Raw genomic sequence first — 21,565 nt, forward strand, 5'->3', positions numbered from 1 at the left:
GAGGTGTTTCTCCTCAAATGTTTGTTTCCTGGACAGTTTTTCCTGGAGTCCTTAACCTTAAAATATTTCAGTTATTACCTATATGACACCCCAGATGTGAAAATACTGAAGGACGCAATCTTTTTGGCAGTCCTTTATCTTGTCCACAAAACTAACAGGAAGGGAACTGGAGCTACAATAGAGGAGGGTTTTAGGAATTGCTTTGCAGACATGAATAATTCCGTTCAGTAAAGAGAATCGTAGTCAATGATTATGCAGCTCATTTAGTGGTGTTGTTGCTTTTTTGTGTTGAAGTTTGGTGTGCTGCTTCTGAACATCTTCAGTCTTGGATGTGATTTGAGCCAGTTTAAGCTGTTTTACACTCTGTTTGAGAATTTGTTGTCGAAGATTTGTTTGCTCATACACCTCTACTGTACAGGGTCTATCCATTGAAATATGGTCTTTCTTATAGGCTACTGACAAACTGTTTGTTAAAATTGTTTTCCGTATATCTGGCAGCTTTTGAAATACTCACTGTCTCACTGTTTACTATCTTTGCCAAATTTAGCCTAAAAAAAACAGCTGTAGTATTTTACAGCAGTTACAGCTCACTTCTGATAAATCATGTTAAGAAAATTCAGTTCAGTCTTCAAAGTTAGTTGGTGCTCCAGAACCAGCCTGCCCCAAGGCAGCTCTAACAGTAATTGGTAGTAATTATAAATCCCATCTCGAGAATGCACAAAGAAAGCTCACGGCAAAACAGGCCTGTTCTTGGGCGTAGAGCACCAAGATACGTCTAATGGCTCCTTACACAATTCCTCAGACGTTCGGGTCTAGTTACGAACAAGGCCAGTGGTGAACGATTGATATGGAAGTCTCAATCAAAATTGTCACTCTGTGTTAAGGAGATGAAATCCGATATGACGACATGTCAACCCCTTTGAGACAAAGACAAGATGATTGTTTTAGCTAACACACACATGCACAAGTGTAGTGCACACAATACATAGCAGTACTAATATGACTGCAGTATCTACATTGGTCTCCACTCTATTCTCTCTGTATTTTGGACGTGGTCTAAAATGACTTCACAGGGACGTGTAAACACGGTGCTGATGGTAAAACGAAGCCGTAGCCGTCTGGTCACATGTCCATATTTGCATGCTAATGGCACGAGAGAAACTCCCACCACAATCATTCAGTGGGAACACATCATTACTTGCAATTCCGGGATCAATGATTTCAAACAATCACGCTCAGCATTCATACGTTTAACACAGAATGGAAACCATGTGCCGTGAGGTTTACTGATGGTCAAACTGGAGGAACGTGCTGACAGCTCTGCGTGGCCTTGAGCTGCACATCAGCCCGGAATACCTCTGCCAAACTCGCAGCTCTATTTCTTTGTAGAAAACCAGTCTTTGTTGCCACTGTTGGCAGTAAGTCAATGGCATGTATTAAGCTACCACACAATGCTCGCCAGTCATCGATAGCCCTAAATAGCTCTAAATGAGTGCATATGGTGTCTTGGCTTTGGGCGTCTTTTTGATCGGATTGAGATTTTAATGGATTTTTCTTCGCCTCTGACAGACGAGGCTGTGGGGTGGGGGGAGGTTGCGGCCCGGCCCGGAGCAGACTGCAGGCAGCCGGTGGGGTCACTTGAACCTTGTGGTTGCAGGGCAGAGTGCTGAGACACAAAGAGCTAACGCTGCGCTCACAAGTGTCCGACAGCGGGGGAGTCAGGAAGTCTGGCGACTGTAAACCCCACCCGACCCCCCCCTCCTCCTCCCTCACCACCATCTCAGACACACTCCAAGCCACGCCAAGGCGGCACTTCTGCACACAAACCTGCACTACTACACTTGTGAGGACATTTGTATTGACTTACATTCATCCTCAGCAGACAAATTTTACCATAACTGTTTGATGTAAAACCCCGACCTTTAACCTATAACTTCACTTACAGTAGCCATAATTATAACCTTAAAGGCACAATCTGTGATCCAGGTGTAAACACAACTGTCACCCTACCACCAGAAAACACAGAATTAACACAAGATCAAAATTATTTTGAATAAAATGGCGATTTCCCATCAATGATTCAAATTATATAATAATTAAGGTGAATATATTTTAAATGTATATGGTTGGAAAAAATTACAGCTCTGTCCTTTAACTCTAAAACCAAAATGATGCGCTGGTAAATCCTTTTTAGTGGTTTGCTTGGAAATAGTGTTGAAAGTTTCTACATTGTCAATTTTTGAAGTCGAACTTTGAGGTTTTTGTGTGTAAAATGTTTTGTGCACTCATAACAAATTTACATGCAATTAAATATTTAAACCTAACATATTAAAGCTGCAAGCAAAGCTCAGACATGTGTCAAACATGTCAGAGTTTACAAGTAGAAACGTAATTGTGCAAGATCACAAAACTAAAATCACAGATATGAAACTCTATACTTTCAAGCACAAACTGGTAATTTTGACTCAAGTTTGGTCCGAGACACTACAACATGATGAATACTCAAGGTCAAGGTAACTTTATTAATACCCAAAGGTAGATTTGGCTTACAGTGGGTGTTGAGTGGGTCAGCCTCCTTTTTTACACACACACACACACACACACACACACACACACACACACACACACACACACACACACACACACACACACACACACACACACACACACACACACACACACACACACACACACAATCAGCAGCAGACTGTAGGATGTAACATGACAAAGGAGACATCATTTCTCATTGCTAATAAAATGATCAATGAATGAATGAATCAATAGTTCCGCAGACAAAGAAAAAATAATAATAAATAAGTTAATAAAAATAAATAAGGCAGTGGACCTGTATTGCTACTATTTATTTAATATAAGTACTCAACATATACTCATACAGTATGTATATTATCACATATATACAAATTACGGTGCACTCTGAGGTTTCAGTGCATAACGGAAAAAAAACATTTGCAAAGACTTGCTACCAAGAAGTCAAGTTTACATTTGGTACCATACTAAATATGTAAAAAAAATAGTTGAATAGTGCTGCTTATAACTATACTGATAATTATCAATCAGTTTAGTCCTGCATTTACAATGTTGCGCTCAGTTAAAATAAAAAGGAACACTTTAGTATATATTGTGCTTTGATTTGTCAAATGCATAGGTGCAAAAAACACATTAAATACAGAAGAATTTAAAGCTAAACATGTTTATCAGTTTTTAGGCCACCTACTCCTTTTTATTATTTTAGACCGATCAAACGAGATAACATATCAATGTGTAAAGGATCAAAAGAGTCATTACTTTCTTTCTGCTCTTCATTTTTTCATTTTAGACATTTTCAACAACTTGTGGGAATAATGAGATACAGTATGGACAGGAATTTAGTAGAGAAAACGGCAGATTTGCAGGCAGACTAAGTGGTTGAGTGAACAGGTTAACAGCGACGGGGCCTTGAATGGCTGTGACAGGGAGAGAGCAGTGAGAAGCTCCAGCACTGAAGGGGGAAGTGACCCGGAAACGGTGTGTAAGTGCAGCTTGCTGGGCCCTTTAAGAAAAATCTCTCCAGAAGCACTGATGCAAGTCCACCAAAATACACATTTCTCTTATTTCTCTCGCTCCCTCTGCAGAGATGCATTACTCAGCAACACTCATGCACACTCATGTGCTCTAACTGCAAAGACAAACATATAGTGGGGGATCTTTTGACTGTGTTCATCACCTACAGACCTGTAACAAAAACTTGTAATGAGTCTCTGCTGTGAGCAGATTTTCAGCACTTGGGTGAGAACTGCTTTTTTTATTTTTTTTTATTTAAGAACGTAACAGCTTTTTGTTGGTCAAGGACAGAAGTTTAAATTTTATGGATTCAAGTGACATCATGAGTCAGGATGTCATGATGTAGTTCAATCTTGGTCAATCTTGGTCTCTCTGAAATAGCTTTTTGCTCGTGCAGTGTGAAAATGTAAATCTTGCAATCAACAATCAGAGCTCAGTATTTATGCAGTAACCTGGTCTGCCATTGGTTGTGTCTGTTTTCATACTCCCATAAAGAAGCATTTGTCAACCTTATTTGTTACTTCTTTGTTTTAAATCAAGATTCAAGTAACTTTTTTGTAAGTTAATATCAAGGGGGAGGGGGGGGGGGGGACTGAATAGCTGTGGATGCGGAGAGTGGCCCATAGAAATACTATAATTATAAATAATGTGTAAATATACTGTTAAAAGCAGCAACTCAGGGTGTGATGGAAACTTTCTGTGACTGCAACATATACATGCAGGTCTTCACTCTTTTTTATGTTAAATGTTAGTTTGAAAGGGTAGATGTTCTTTAGGGATATGTAATGGCAAGTTCTTTACAACATAGGTCGATTGTACGACATACAAACATTAACCAACCTGATATGGTACACTTTTACTACCTTCTGTTAATTAACACAGTCATCAATTGTTCTAGACATTTTATGTTCTTTTCTTCTTTTATACTATATAAATAAATAAAGTGTCCCTATTTGAACTACCAAAACGTTCCTCTGCTGGCTATTTGTACCTGTTTTTTTTAGCAGAAATGCCTTCAGTGGTAAAAATGATAGATGATACAATCCAAATGATTATGTATATTATTTAAAAAATAATAATGTTCTAGAGTAATATTTTTTAAGGTTAAAGACAAGATTTTTCCCCATAGTAGACAATCTTTTCAAAGTTTCTATACCCTAATGAAATGAATGTCACAATATAGTCTGAATGTCTACAGCATTAAAGTGATGAACACATTAATGCATGAGGAATTATAATCAAATAATATAATTTTGAAATGGACTGCAAAATGAGTCCTTTTACTTTTGGTACTTTAAGTATTTTTTTATGCTAATTTTGTACTTTTACTTAAGTCAGATTTTGAATGCAGGACGTTTACTCTGCGGTATTATACTACTTTTACTTACTTATACTCGTTCCACCACCGCTGAGGCGGTACATACACAATTACCAGTTAGAGTGAATACATGAATATGCAGGGACGTGAACTATTGCTTTGAATGATTTTCTGTACTAAGATGTACTAAGAAATTTACTTCGAGGTTATTTCACAACGCAGTTCTGTTCTTTCTTCACAAAGCAGAGGAGTTCTTGTTCTGCTCCGCCTCGGCCCAGTGTCCTGCACATACGACAGAGTTGTCAACATGAGGTTTTAAGAAACCCGACAAATCTAAACTTTAACTTCGTTGTTGCCAGTGATGACAGGATTTTATATATCTTTCTAAAATAGCTCAAAAAATAGAATGAAACGCAATCAATAATCCAATGTGGGAGTTGCTTTGTTGCGTCTTTTTTAGAATATAATTCACCTTGAGTCAACACACTCTGGTAAAATTGCAAATATTATACTTTTTATTGCAAAATTCATCTTAGTCGTGATATAGCCTACTAACTGTTCACAGTTAACAGTCTGTCATATGAAAGGTCATTGAAAACAAACGAGTTTTATTAATAATAATAGTAATAAAAATAATAATAATAGTAGTAATAATAATAATAAGGCCATATAAATACAAATGGAGTGTTGCACCACAGAAACTAATTAAAAAGTTTAAGACGAGTTGGGGAAAAAAGAGAATTGTTATTACGAAGTAAAAACGTTGATGCAGCATTAACGTACATTCATTCAGATGACATTACTGCGCGAAATAAAACTGCTCAGAGGAACTTTAATGCATAGCATACACAATTTTTCTGACGATAAACTTTATATCCAAAAGGTCTTAAGCATTGGAAAATATAATAATAATAATAATAATAATAATAATAATAATAATAATAATAATAATAATAAAAAAACAATTTGGGGAAGTACAAAAAGTGGCACATGCATGTCTTGGATTAGTTAATATGTTATATAAATTGGGAGATTTTTTAGGAAGTCCAAAAAAAAAAGTGACAGGCCTAAAGCCCAAACAGGGGAGACTGTATGTCCGACTGTCCACACACGGTCATCTGATCAGAGCAAATCCTCAGTCTGCATCAAACAGGCCAACATATTTGCCGGTGTTGGAGAAGTAGCTGTAAGGCGCAGCGGTGGCAGTCGGGTACAGGACAGGGAAAGGCATGGGTAACAAACATCCGCCCAGCAGGATGCTGTCTTTGTAAAAAGTCGGTAATTGCACATTTTTGCTCGCCTCCGAGAGGTGCTCGGCGGCCAGCGGACCCTCCATGTCCGTGGATAACTGTCTCTTGAGCTTGTTGCGGCGGTTCTGGAACCAGATTTTGACCTGGGTCTCAGTGAGCTGCAGGGAGCTGGCGAGGCACGCTCTCTCCGAGCTGCTCAGATACCTCTTCATGTCAAAAGTCGCTTCCAGCTGGAATATCTGTCTCTTGGAGAAGATGGTGCGCGTTTTCTTCTTGACCATGGCTTTAGAGTCCGCGGTGGGCTGCTGCTGCTGCTGCTCGGAGGCGTCCTCGGCGGTGTGCGCACTCTGCGCCCCGGGACAGGAGCCAGAGGTCAGCGTCGGACTGTTTTCCCCGCGGTCCGCACGGTGCACTGTGGGCTTCGTTTGCGCTGTGAATGAAGCGACAAAACGTGCTTTGATGCAGCGGTAAAGGCAAACTTGTTTTTCTGTGCGCAAACACATGCGAAGAAGCTGCACAAGCATCGCTGTAGCCTGATTTGATAAATACAAATAAACAACGACCTCATGGTCCGCGAACTTCACCCCTACCATTTCTGAAAATCCCTTCAATAAATACCATCAGTCTCTTGTATTTTGAACCATCCATCTTTACTTTACGCACCATCTGGCTCTAAACAGACTAAAACTGTTCCCATTGCTTATAACGTGTATTAATCCGTGTAAATAAAATACATACAGTCGTCGAGATTAAGATGTATGCTTAATAAATGTAACCCAGTTACCTGTCTCGTCTGATCCGCTGCCATGTCTCCTTCGGACTTCCCACTCCTCATCATGCTGCGCCTGTAAATCATCCGTACATCCACTGTCCCTCTGCGGCTTTGACCTGTCCGGGTGTCCGCTGTCCCGCTGCTTCAGGTTGAGGATGTTGTCAATGGTGAACGTCAGAGAAGCGCTTCGGCTCGGGGCATCTTCTTTGCTCATGTTCCCCGGCATTTCATCTGCTCCTTCGAGATTCCCGAAACACCGGCGTCTCCGCACGCTCCGAGCACCATTGCTCCTCGGCTGCGGACTAGCGCGCGCAGAGGAGCGAGGTGCGACGTTCTTCAGCGACCCGGAAGACTGCGGTTTAGCAGCTTTTGATAGGCGAGGTTGTGGGGCAGATAAGGGCGGGATGCAGATTTACGTCTGGCTGCCATATTGTAACACTTTTCTGTCGTCCAAACTCATTTCTGCTGGCTTCATTCACGCGCAAACTTGAGACGTTCGCAGAGTTCCTTTTGAACTGCCTTTAACTTAGAGTTGGAGTCAGTATCATTTTGGGGTAGCTTGATATCCAAACCGGGTCGTTTCTTTTATTTATTTTTTTAAGTATGCCACATTCAGACAGCTTGACAACTCCTTATACTGGGCTCATGAGAATTATAGGACCTAAAATATGGCTTCAGGCGTCATTTAAGTTTAAAGACACCGCTAAAGTCTAACTTGTCTAAAGCACGTTTTGTGACTTTTTCTATGTTGACGGTATCCTGAAAACTTTTGTCTTTAATCCGACACCTGGATTTGTCGATAACCTTAATTTAGCCATAGAACTAAATGCCTTCACAAATTAGGACAGACAACACTTCTAATGTAACAGAGTTGCCTTGCCAGTAAGAAACCATCAAAAAATTTTTACATCCATTTTATTCACATGTGAACATATCAGTGTACAAAAGTATGTATTAAAATCCTCTTTAAAAAAAAAAAAAAAGTCAAAGAATATTGCTAATAATACCAAATACTTAGAGCTATCCAAAGTCACAAACACCAAATGCGTTTTTCATAAATTATCAAGTTTCTACAATTCTGGAGATCATTCTGAGGACACTGTGCATATATGTTATGTGTATGGGCTCAAATAAGGGCAAAAAAAGATTCAGAGCTTGTGAAATCATGTTGAGAATGAACTTCAAAACCTGTGGTTATAAACTATATCACTCTTTTCTGCATGAGACCTGGAGTACAGATTATAAGCAGAAAGAACTGGAATGTGGGTTCATAATGTTAGTGTCACACAGACTGGAGTTTTAGTTTCCTGCTTTGAATTTGTACTTAGATATTCACAAACATTGGTTTTCTTGGAGTTGAGCATTGATATAATTTGTGCATTTATACTTTTTTATTTTTTAGTAATACCATTTTTTTCCATGGGCGAGTTGTTTTCATAGGTTTACAAAGGCGCATACCACATGCAGGTTTGTTTTACAAGCTCAAAATCTTCTTGACCCTTATTGGACCCCGTATTTGGGGACCCCAGGAAGATTAGCCGTCGCCAAGGCATCAGCTAATGGGGATCCAGTTAATAAACAATATGTGTGGGTCATTCATACAATTTCTGTGAAAAAAAATCACACAATAGAGCTTTAGTTGAAACCTGTGTGACCTGGTGTGAAATGTCCTCCAGGCCTGAGGGCAGGATTGTGGGCAGCTTAAATAGACTGAATCTGTGACCGGGTTGGCTCAGTGGGTAGAAAAGGCGCACATATACTGAGAGGTTTATGCCTCGACGCAGAGGTCCAGGGTTTGAATCCGACCTGTGATGATAGCATGTCTTCCCTCTCTCTCTCCCCTTTCCCCCTCTCTCTCCCCTTTCTCACCTAGCTGTCCTGTCAAAATTAAAGGCGGGGGAAAAAGAATACACTGAATCTCAAAACCACTTGATAAGTTTGAAGTGAATTAAAAAAACAACATTGGGGAGAAATGGTCTTGTGTTAAGGGTTTTAAAGCAGCCATTCAAGGACCCCGATGATCCACCTTAAAGGGTAACTACCGGTTTTTTTTCAACCTGGACCCTGAATAACGTTTGTGTTGCCAGTTTGTGAAAAGCCCCTTTAACTGGTTCTGCATGACATTATGGACTATTGTAAAACTTCTTTTATGAATGACTTCATGACCGCATACTTGATGGCTTATTAGGAAGTGAGAAACCCATGAGCATCCATTTACTGTACAATCAACACATGTATGTGGTTAAACTAGCCAAAGGGATTTTTTTTTTAACAACCTGGCAACCCAAATGTTGTCCTTTTTAAAGGGTAACTACTACTATTTTTCAACCTGGACCCTATTTTCCTATGTTTTTGTGTCCAAGCGACTGATGGGAACAACAATCTTTGACATCGGTCCAGTATTAAGCAAGATCGCTGCAGTCGGCAGCAGCAAAACATGCTACAATGTAAGTTAACAGGGCAATTGTCCAGCTTGTATTTACCTTCACAAAGTGCTAGTTTTGCCACTGACAGGCTCAGATTAATTTTCAAAGTATCTGACAACCTTTTGGAAAGGATCCCCTCAGAGATAGACCTTTTAAACCTCTTTGAGATCTTTCTGTTTAACCAGAAACATCCCTGAAGTCGCTAGCGCTAAACCCACCAGACTGCATTTAAAAAATAAATACTTTTAGCGTGTATAGAGCCAACATATTTTCACGTGTAAATCAGTAAACTATGTGTTTATTTCAACCAAAACTAGAGTTGTGATGGTTGCAAAAGTGGTAAGACAACACAAAACGGCTTTTCATAGTTTTATTTAGTTTGTCAACTTAGAATGAAGTTTATTTTACGCTGCTAAAATTACTGTTTATTTAGATAGTCTGGTGGGTTTAGCGAACGCAATTTCGTGGATGTTTATATGTTTTAAAAAAGGATCTTACTCTTTAACAGAAAGGTCGACCTCCTTAGAAATCCTTTCCATAATGTTGTCAGACATTTAGAATATTAATCTGAGCCTATCAGTGGCAAAACAAGCACTTTTGTGAGGGTAAATACAAGCTGGACAATTGCCCTGTTAACTTACATTGTAGCTTGTTTCGTCGCTGCCGACTGCAGCGATCTTGTTTAATATTGGACCAATTTCAAAGATTGTTGTTCCCATCAGTCACTTAGACACAAAAACATAGGAAAATAGGTTGGAAAAAAATGGTAGTTACCCTTTAAGTTGCTTCTAGACATGTTAAACAGAGGATAACTTGACTTTATTATCATCTGACTTTACAGGATCTGAAACCAAACTAAAATAAATATTTCTGCAGCATCTTTATTTGATTAATTGGCGTCAAAACAGTCACAAGTATGCTCGGCCTCTTTAACATCCCTTCCGCCCTTAAAGTCACACCAGTCCAGTCATCTGTGGCGTTATGAACGACACCGGATGGCTGAAGTGGGAAGTCAATGGATAGCTGATAGAATTAGAGAAGCCGAACACAGGTGGTGTCACTGGAGGCAGGCCAGTCAGCGTCGCAGGCGAGGTGCCATTCTCGCGATACAACACGGGAACTCTGACCACCCTCTGGGTGCCGTACGGGATGGCGGCGCTGCTGGCCTCCATGTCTGCAGCGATCTGCCTCTTCCACTTGTTCCTGCGGTTTTGAAACCAGATCTTCACCTGGGTCTCGGTGAGCTGCAGCGAGGCGGCCAGCCCGGCTCGCTCCGAGCTGCTCAGGTAGCGCTTCAGGTCGAAAGTGGACTCAAGCTGGAACACCTGACTCCGGCTGAACACGGTGCGGGTCTTCTTCTTTCGCGCCACTTTCATGTCACCTGAGAGGAGGAAGTGGGAGAGATTTGACTAAATGGAACTGGATACAACTAGTCTAACAGTGCAGCTAATGGAGGGTGGGTGAAATGTAAAATCCTCTTGTATCGATTTCAGTATATATTGTGATCAGGTTTAAAGTGGGAAAGTTTCTAGGAAGTCAATTGTGAGTTTATTAATAATAAAATAATCAATCCAGGGAATCAAATACCTGAAACATCGAGCTTACTGATTAATATTACCCACAATGACTCACTGGACCCAGGAGCTCTTGGCTACACCCCTGCAACTAAATATAAAACTTAAGTGGGCCTTTGTTGCTGACACAATCTGTCAAGAAAAAGAATCAAGCTACACCAAACCTAACAGTTCTGGAAACACCAAAACCAAATTCTTACATTTTGGATGAGAGGAACAACTATTCGTTTCAGTAGGAAAGCGCATGCGTGGTGACAGTGCACTCTTGTGCAAACCGCAGAGCTTAAGGTGAACTATTTGTTTGTGTAGGATGTAGCCTGTGTACTTTGGCCTCACCTGTGTCGCAGCTGTAGGAGGAGCGCGCGTCCTCCTCCTCTCTGTCATCCGGCAAACTATCGTCCCCCTTCTCTTCCGCCCGTCCTGTTAACGTTGGGGAATCCCGGTCGCTCGCAGGCGCAGGGTCTGTGTGATCGTTCTTGCACTGTGGACCTAGGAACATGGAAACATAATAAATCCTACTCATTGTTCAGGCTTCATTTCGCATATATTTCACGTTTTGCCTCAAATGTGCGCATTTATGCTGCCTGTCCTTTCCAACATTATCGATACGCATCAGATCTCCACTGCTGGTCGACGTGGAGCATCCGAGTCAGAGTGTTGTGAAGATGCCAAACACTGTGGGCTCGCGCCAGGCTGATAATTGGGCAGTTTGGGTGTTTTACGCACGGAGGAAGGGACAGTAAAACGTGCTACAGCCCACGTGTGATGTCCTCTTGTGGCCTGCTGATGAAACAGAGTGAGAGTTTTTTTTTTTTTTTTTTTTTGGTGAAAATGAAAAACTGCAGGAAACTGCTGTAGCCTCATTCTGGTCCAGGTGGTCATTTCAGACTTTTAAGCACGGATTGCGGAGGTTTTAATGGTGATATATTATATGAGATTGTAATTGCTATTGCAATGCGTTCACTGGTTTGTAAATTGAAGATAATTGTCACAATAATTCTAAACTACAATTCAACCATGTCAAGCAGGCTACCCCGAGTTAGCAGACGAAATGAGAGCAATAATTTAACGCCATAATTTTTATTGCGGTACTCTTTGTTAAAAGATAAAGACAACCCGATAGATGCACTCACTTCTCGAGGTGCCATTCGCTGTGTTTGGTGATGTCCCGCTCCACTTCAGCACTTTGCTGTCGTCCAGGCGTTTTGTTTCCAGTCCCGGACAGACCACCGGGCTGCTGACGGCAACTTTGAAGCTGGGGGTGTCCACCCGCTCCTCAGCTGAAGCCCCTCTGTATGCAGTCCGCAGCAAATTCTCAATGTAAAAAGACGAACCTCTCGACGGAGGACCCAGCTTCGGTCTCGGCGCGTTTTTGTCAAGCATGTTTTTGTTTTGTTTTTTTAATCCCAGATTTAGATTTTATAAAATCATTCCCGGGAACATGTCTTATTTCCAGCCAGGAGTGTCTTCCGCTCCGCGTGAACCATCCCGACGCAATCCTTTAGAGCAACAAGAACTCAAGCCTCCGCTGTAAGAGACCCAGACAGAAATTTCGTCTGGAAGAGACGAGGAATTACTCCAGCAAAAAAAAAACGAGACTGTCTCGTTCTTCGTAGCCTCTCATGTAGACTGTGTGATAGTCTGCCTGGAGGGACTGTAGACGCTGTATTTAGGTCAATTAGGGAGCAAACCAAAGCAGAGATACAGTGTTGTCCTCAGGGCTGTAGATGGAGAAAGCTTCATGAAGAATGGCACAGTACCGCCTAATGGTTAAATCTGTCCATGCACACTTTACATTTACTATGCACACTTTAAATCTCTTATTCTCTCAGTTCTTATTTATAGCCACAAAATAATTACAATAATTTTTTTTAATACAGCTGCTTTTGCTAATCATCAATATGCTTGGTTATAATCTTAATAAAAGTGTTTTTTGGTCATGGAAGCTACTTTGCCTTTCCATTATAGAGAACACTTCGATCGTATTGAAAATAGAACTAAAACGATAAAACGAGGTGATAAAGAAAACACGCCAATTCTTTATTTCTTCTGCTCAGTTGACGAAGACAGATACAAAAATGGTGTAAAAGAGCTGTAGAAAATATATTAAAAAAAGAGTATTAAATCATGAAACTGAAATAGACTTGATTGTACTCAACATGTATTATTATTACATAAGAAATTGCAGAAAACTCAAATTTGTTTTTCTGTGACATTTGGAGTTAAAAAAGAGCAACATCGGCGAATAATGGTTGGACACCACTGATTCTATATGCCAAAATTGTTCTATTTGTATCATTTAAAATGTTTAGTTGGTTATCTAAGGGTCTATAAATCCACTGTAGGTGAGCATGTGGTCTGCCTCTTGCTATAAGCCTTCCATTTGTTCTAATTAATTACATTTCTTAAAGATCCACTGAAGCCATTTTTTATAATGTAAAAAAAAAATACTAAATAATTTGCCGGATATGGTTTTTCCACACAAATTAACTTTTTCAATTTTAATTTCATCTACTCCTTTTTGCTCCATGAACAAAATCCAGAATCTATGAATATGCAACTATTAACTGCAACACACAAGAGGCCTCCTATAATACACTAAAAAGTCCATTCTCAGTTTATGTGCACTGGAGACTTTAAGTTTCCACACCACAGTTGTGTTTGAGTTGTATACTGGACCATGATTGGCTTCAAAACTAGTTGTGATGTCACAAATGATGCTCATAAACATCTACCAGTCAGATTTAAGACACAGAGAAGCTTTCCTCAGCAGACGAGGAACGGTCTTCTAGTGTTAAAACTATGCACAGTGAAGGACGAACATCGAAGTGACGTAACGATAAGCAAAACACATTTTGGAATGGTTTATCACTTGCATGAAGACATTCTCCTGTGTAAAAAAAAAAAAAAAAAAAGCATACATACAGTACATAGTTGCCAAAATAATACATTTTTATGTGTGAGATGTTTGTTTGCAAACATGCATTTCCAAATGAACCACAACAAACCTGTAGGCATCAACAGTGCTAACATCATCTTGCTTTTGGAACCGGGATCATGTTATTCCTCCCTGCAGCAGGCTTAAAGGACCAACCAGTGAAGTGTAGCCCCACCACAGGCCTCAGAATACTGTCTCATTTTCACACTGATTGGCAGGCCGAGGCATTTCACCATGGTAGGGAAATCTTTATAAAGCCTAATATAAACGCTCAAGTGTAGCTTATCCATGAAGAATAAATGCCTTTTTTTCCTTTCTTGGAAAGAGCCTCTGCCACCCTGAATGTCCGTAGATGGACCTAGTGTGTTCCAGCTTAACATGAGGTAATTAATTCTGAAGGTGGAAAAAGTTTAGTCAGCTTGGAAGCTGTGAACAGTGGAGTGAAACACCACCGTGTTTGGAGTTGTAATAGGATTCAAACACTATGAAAAGCTTACTTTCATCTGTAAGTAGCCTTGAACAAATGCTCAGAACATTCCAGGCTGCAGATTTTCAGGCTATACATGTTGATCAACCTTTTTAGTGCTTCAAACTTGTTTTAACTAAACCCTTTTGCTAAGGGAACATCTCACAATACTGCCAAAATGATTAGTTATTAGAATCCTAAAAGTGGAAAGTGAACAGAGCAGTAATCTGTCAGTATATGAAATCCCTGCACAGCTGACCAGCCATCAGTGAAGAGAGGCAGAGAACAACAAACCGTTTGTTTTCTCAGATGAATTGCTCACAATTGTTCTCCACTGTGCCACTAAATTGACTTTATTCAAGCCTCTTTTGCAAGTAATAGCCTATCAGCCTAATACTCTGGATTGTGGTTCGGGTGTTACACCTCCACGGATATTTTAACATGAATTCCCAAATTACAAGAGGATTTATAAAAGTGATTAAAACTCATTATTTAACAAGCTTTATTTATTATTCGGTCACCATGTAGCCTGCAGTATACATGCTGTATGGTGCGTAGTAAAAGCTGATATACGTAATTATTAGGTTTTGAGTGGAGGGTTGTGGAAAATGTTTAATATAAACTGTTAATTGAGGCTGCTTTTTGGTTGAAGTTGAAAGAAGAATTTGGTTTAAAATGAAAACACTCCAGCAGTTAAAAAAACAATTTATTTATTTATCGAAAGAAATGTACAGACAGGATAAAACACACACACACACTATCTTTTTTATATTTATTAATAGATGTTTTTTATATATATTAATAGATGGTTTCCAACCTTTTTGTTGTTGTTTATGACCCCTTCTTAGAGCCTCTGAAAACATTGCTTCAAATGTCATTTCTAAAAAATATTAGATATTCATAACTATACGAGTAATTAATTAAGAAAAACATCTTTAGTATTATTTATTAAGCGTCTAAACACTCAGAAATCATCTAATCTGCTACATCAGGACTGTGTGGCTGTGATTTTTGTGATTTATTTATTTTTTTGTTAAATTTGATTGACAGTAACTAAACAACCTCCAACTGTGTCAGATTCTGATTCAAATGTTGCCGAGTCCTGATTGGTGCACAGAAGTATGTGACATCACATTTTGCCCTAAATGAAGCCCCGCCCACTCCAACCCAGTGACAAAAAGCACAGAGACACAAGTAAATGTGTTGATCTCTCATATAAAATAACCCAAACGGTTATAACTTTTGTGTAAAATAGTGCGTTTGTGTGGAAGTTATCACACAGTGAGAAGCAGATGGAGAATATAGTAGAATATAGTTTTTTACGACCTTTTAACGAAGCAGTCTCCATTTACAACCCCTCGTCATACATGTCTGTGAGCAGTTGTGATTTCTTCTCAGAATGTTTTTCTTTTTAATTATTCTTTAGAGGCTATAAGATCTCCAACTTTCCGATATTTAAAAAGAAGATTAGAGAGAAAAGCCTGAGGAAAGTAAATGGGCTTCTGTATATAGCAGAAATACAACTTTATTTCTTTTTTCCTATCTTTGCGTGAAAACACTAGATTGATCTTATAAACCCCCTGGGTGATCCCGGCCCTCAGGTTGGGAACCACTGGGTTAAGATTGTCCAGATGTGATTTCCAGCCATGTTGATGCTTTTCGAAAATAAGTCCAAATGATTTGATATCTGGTTGTACAATTGGTCTTTGATGAAGTTCAGCTCTTTCTGTTTTGTAGTTTTTTTTGGTTTTTTACTGATGTGCAGTTTTGTTTTCTAAGTGCACAGTAATTTGACCGTGTTCTTTCTATCTGGCTTTAGTGGAAATATATTATGTCATTGGTCACCACTTCATAAAGTCATACGGAGACATGGCAGAGAAAGACATTTTGTCTAAGGCGACTATTGCTTCAAATGACCCCACATCCTATCTGGAGCTATTTTGAAGGATATAAAAAAAAAAGTGGCTTGCATGCAGCTGAGGTGTCTGGGTATTTAAAAAGATGCAGAATGATGGGAAATTTAGCTTTCTGCTGTTTTTGTCCAACAGTCTTTCCCCAACAATAATTCAGGCGGACATGTTTTTGTGTCCGATCGCATGCCACAATAACCCAACACTTCCTTCCCTGTCTGGCCTCATTGGGAAGCATTGCACAAAGGCATGTTCAGGGTCTCTACAGTAATTAATGCTCGCACTGCAAGGTACATATGACACAATGAAAAAGTCTAACCTCTACATTTCCTGCTACACTCAGGATTAGAACTCTTTTCTAGTACTTATCAGTGAGATAAGATTCATATGCATTTTTACTGAGGATGATTTGACTTGTTTTGGCAGTAGTGGAAGTAGAGATTAAATAATTTTACTTGCGTTACTTATCTATTAGTAAAAGTAGCAATAGCACAATGTAAAAATATTCCCTTTACAATTGATTCAACAAGAGTACAAAGATTTTATCAGCAAAATGCATCTAAAGTATCAAAAGTAAAAGCACTCATAAGTCAGAGTGAATATATTATCCAATTATGTATGAAACTATTATCATTACTATGCATTAACATGTAAGCAGCATTTTAATGTTGTTAGCTAATTGAGTTGCAAGGTATTTTAACTATTTTACATATTGGTTAGCTAATAATATGCGTATTTTATAAACCGTATGTAAAGCTACATTACTCTTTGAACAAGCTCAAATTATGAATTAAACATTAGCTCTAATTGAATAGTTGTTTTAAAAGCCACAGTCCTCCCAGAGAAGAAGTGCAGAATATCTCGTCACAGTCCTTCTCGCTGATTACTTTGATTATCTGACGACCGCTCATCCCAAACAAAAGCATGATGAATCTAATCCATATCTGATCCTAATCCAGTATCATTAACAGTGTACATGTTTGTCTTGCTGCAGGATGAGAATCAATGTTTTAATAGTCTGCTGCTGGGGAATCCTCCACATCATTACTGGCACTATAATGGGCCACTGTGGCGGTGCAAGCTGTTGAGGTTGAAGCCATGGCCTACAAAGCAATAGTGTATATGAGGTCAGAAAGGTCCAGACATCTTAGGTCGGCCTAAACAGAGCCAGTCAACCAGAAGGCCCTTTGTGCCACATCAAGCGTGGAGCTATTGATGAATCTGTTTTTCAGCTCTCCTGCAACTCCTGCTCGCCGTCTTTGTCTTTGCAGTCCCCTTTTTTTTTTTTTTTTTTTTCTTACTCAAAATTGCTGAACTCGTTTCCATCAGATGAGATTTTAAACACGCGGTTTCCCTGGCAGTTTGTGTCAAATAGGTCAGCGTCAGACCCTGCGTGAAAACAGACCTCCGGGCTCCCGCTGTCACTTATCAGAAATGCTTCGTAATCTGCGTTTTATACCTGCTCAGAAACTCCAAAAAGAACATTTCAGATTACAAGCATCGAAACTGACACATACTTTTCCTGCTTAATCCCTATTAGCCCTCACCTTACTGCACCCGGAGCCCAACTCATTGGGACAAACCAAAAGGCATTCTGGGAGCGGTTTGGTTTATTGCGAAAGCATCTGCAGCCTCGCACAAAAGCCTGGTAACAAAAATAATAACCTTGTTGTTTTTAGTTTTTTTTAGGTTAAATTTGATCTCTGAAGCCTTGAAAGAAACCCCATTAAGGTCTTGGCTGGAATAAACTATGAAGGCCTGTTTGTTTAACCTTTGAACAGCAAATTAACCCCTGTTAGAGCCAGCTTGTCAGCTCAGCACAAAGGAGGAAAAGGCTTGATATTTCAACCACATTATGGCCTAATGCCACACATCCCCACCCCTTTCTTTGTTTCTAAAAGAGTAGAGCAAGACATTTTCTCCTTTGTTTTTTTTTAAAAGCCAAATACCTAGATATACCCATTATAACAGGTTTTTAAAAGGAAGAAATAAGGTTTTGCATCATTTGCATGCTCTTGTTTAGTGCCTTGAACACCGAGGGATTCAACAACCACTGGCTCTTTCCCATGCATGTTAAAGTGATCAAGGTTAATCACATGAGATAAGTGCAGCCGCCAGTAGGTACGATATACCTACACAGGAAACATGTTTTATCCCTGTGGGTGTGGGGTGGGAACGAAGGAGCACTTCTGATGGATTACAGGCCCAGCACAAATACCAGGGCTTATGGGACATCAGATCAATGAGAAAACATCAGCTTCCCTGTAATTCCATTAATGTCTTGAGCTGTGCCAGTAACTGGGGTCAAATGTTAACGAAGCACTTGATTCTTGGGATAATTTCAGCTAAATAACAACACAAGGAAAGCTTATTGCTCAAACTTATAAAGGCTTTTAAAACTTTTTTTGTGCCTAATAATAGAGCCTTTCCTCTCGCCGTATGACTTCCTTCGGTGTCCTCCAGCACACTCTATCTGACCCCGAGGTTCAGATCATTTCTACATGCAAACTTAAATAAATCTGCAGAAAAAGATGGTCATCGAGCTCAAGCAGAGGAATCGCGTGAGAAAGAAGTACACTCAAGGTAGCAGCTGACTTCCGTGGAGAGTGCACTGCCCCCCCGAGGTCAAAGCACTTCTGTCATATTAGCTTATACACAGGGTCCATATTTTCAATAAATCATGCTCCTGAAGGATAGCTGAACACACAGGCTATTAGAGCTGAGTCCTGCCTGTGGGCTTCCTCCTATACTGCTAAATCGCACTCACTGGGGAAAGTTAAATTGTCAAATGCTGATCATATTCAGTTCAGAGATGCAGTTTATTATCATCAACTTCTAAAACTTGTTATTATTTCTCCTTGAAATGATAATTCCTCAATGCAATAACATTTTACCAACATATAAATCTACCGAAAGAGATTGCATGGTTTCTTTACTATTACTTACTTACTTACATTAAGCTAACTTGTGTGAGTAGAGTTTTATATTTACAGGGCCAAAGTAAATTAGATAAGTTTCTAAAAAAAATTTATTGATAATATTTCTGATTGTTTAGACCTATAGGAAACATATAGGTTATAAATTCACCTTTTTTTCTTATGTTTTCTATCTTTCCCCTGAGGACAGTATAGGTAACAAAAATGTCCTTTTTCCTCTTCCTCTTTTCCTCTTCCCATTCATTAGAATTGGGGGTCGAGCCATGTACAGTCTCTTCAAAGTGTGAGGGCCATCTGATATGATTAAACATACATGCAAAGGGACAGGGCAAGAAAACCCAGAAGCGGCAGGAAAGATGAAAGAGTCCACTTTAATGTCTGCCTGAAGGACGGATTTCCACAGTCGTGTTTTCCCTCCTCTTGTCACGCAAGTCCGCCGCTTACTTAATGCTGCTGGCCTGTCCCGGGAGTCCAACCCGCAACTGCGATCTGACAAGGGGACGGGGATGTTTGAAATCGCTGTAGGCCTATTACGTGTCGGTCAGTAAAAGCATCTTTTTTTATTGAAATCCTTATCCGTGACACACTTGCAGTTACGTTGAGGGCATACAATGTAGAAAGCTTGCAGTGTAAAATGGTGGAAGCCGACATGTTTGGCTACTGTGATACATTTAGAATTATAGAATATTTACACGACTCAAAATAGGCCTAACCTATAGGCTATGTGCAATTTACTGATTACTGTTGGCTGATACTCTAAAGTATGGCCATTAAACTCAACAAACTAATTTATTTTTTTTATGGAGAGAGAATGCAGACTAGAGTTTATTTAAAGTTAAAGTTGTGTAAGTTTTTATTATAGGACCAAAGCTGCTGCTGCGTTAGACTGTCGGGAATAACATCTAGGACTATTTGATTTCCTCTGAACCTAAACACCCTCGCCTTAAAAAAAACATTGAATCGATAGGATGAGCAAAGTATTCATTTTTTTATTTGTTTTTATTAGTAGCCCTGTAGTGCTACAACTTTTTGACTTTTTAAGGATTTATTAATTTAACCTTTTAACTGCAGTCACTAACCCGCCAGTCGGTCCACCTACAAACCCAAACCAAAGCTCAGTTAAAATGTGAAGTGAAGTTGAGCTGAAGTCAGTTATAAAGGCCAGGCCTACATCAGGATACAGCAGCCCGGTATAATATTACAGCCCGCTGAAGACTCCGTATAGGCCTAGGGTTCCCACTTAAGGTAAAGTTGCTCTGATTTGACTCCCTCAGTGAATACAGTTACACCCACTATCATAGGCCCTACTTTATTTATTTATTTTTTCGAGACTTTTGATAAACTCATCCAGAGTAGTCTAAAGACGTTTTAAGTGATTGCCTGAAATGGAAACCGTTAAAATAGCTGATAAACAGAAACCGAATACCTTTAAAACTTATTTAAAAAAAAAAAACACCACTTAGAAATAGCTTAGAAAGAGGTGGGATGTTGACACTGTCGGCAAAACGGTATTTTTTGATGTAATCGCTTTTATTGCCTTTGTAAATAAACACTCATCCTCGAACCTCACCGCTACAGGACAACATATTTCCGCACATGCTCTTTTTTTCACATGTAATTCTGTTCTCCATCTTAGCGCAGTTTACGCACATTTGTATCAACTTATATCTGTTGTAGGCTACTCAATTTTAGTGACTAATTCTGTCAGTTGTGTTCTCAAGAGACGCTATATTATATTCGAAACGTTTGCTTTTTGATGAAAAAACAACAACGAAAAAAACGTATAACAACGAGTCAGAACATTTTTAATGAGATTTATTGATGCTATATTTAAATATCCGTATTGAATGTTTACTTGCTTTAGGTTGTGTGAATTCATCATGAGGTTTATAACACTGTAACATTAGCCTAGATGATAAAAAAAATAAGCTGTATTATGACACATAATATAATTATATCACATCCTTGGAAACAGGGCTGGCGACGTTTAATTTATTATATCAAAAATATAATGTGTCCCACAGACAGTAAACAGGCCAAGTTGTAAAGTTCATCACATTCGAAGCATAAAAACAATGTTCAAAGTTAACACCCATGTGTTTCTGTTGAGAATAAAACAAACCAGAAAAATAGATAAGAGACATTTTCTTGAAATGGCCAACACGCACCTTTAGTTTACAACTCCCACCGCTGCTGCAGTATGTGTGCTAATAATTTTGATGTTGTGACATGAAAGAACTAATGGCTAATTTGAAGTCGTTTCAGAGGGAGTCAGCGAGGGAGGTCACTATAGTGCCTGAAGCTGTTTTCAAGGCTGGGAGGCCTAAAACTCAATGTATTGTAATCTGCTGTTTGAGTTCAGTGTGTGGAAACATCGAAAAATGCCCTTTCATCTGCTGCCTGTTGGTGATTAA

General features: G+C 39.4%; 2 protein-coding genes across 2 annotated transcripts; both read right to left on the minus strand.

The window, feature by feature from the left end:
* Window positions 1-5,862: 5,862 nt before the first annotated feature.
* On the minus strand, window positions 5,863-7,127 carry LOC114545399 (homeobox protein HMX2). The gene is made up of 2 exons (XM_028563671.1): window positions 6,914-7,127; window positions 5,863-6,616 (listed from the first exon to the last, which is right to left on the minus strand). Exons 1-2 carry the CDS (start codon window positions 7,125-7,127, stop codon window positions 6,015-6,017), a joined length of 816 nt encoding a protein of 271 aa, XP_028419472.1. The 3' UTR covers window positions 5,863-6,014.
* A 3,063-nt stretch (window positions 7,128-10,190) lies between these two features.
* LOC114545921 (homeobox protein HMX1-like) lies at window positions 10,191-12,646 on the minus strand. The gene is made up of 3 exons (XM_028564525.1): window positions 12,035-12,646; window positions 11,238-11,390; window positions 10,191-10,708 (listed from the first exon to the last, which is right to left on the minus strand). Exons 1-3 carry the CDS (start codon window positions 12,282-12,284, stop codon window positions 10,281-10,283), a joined length of 831 nt encoding a protein of 276 aa, XP_028420326.1. The 5' UTR covers window positions 12,285-12,646; the 3' UTR covers window positions 10,191-10,280.
* Window positions 12,647-21,565: the final 8,919 nt, after the last annotated feature.

This window comes from Perca flavescens, chromosome 19, assembly GCF_004354835.1.
Source record: "Perca flavescens isolate YP-PL-M2 chromosome 19, PFLA_1.0, whole genome shotgun sequence".
In the NCBI taxonomy this organism is placed as follows: domain Eukaryota; kingdom Metazoa; phylum Chordata; class Actinopteri; order Perciformes; family Percidae; genus Perca; species Perca flavescens.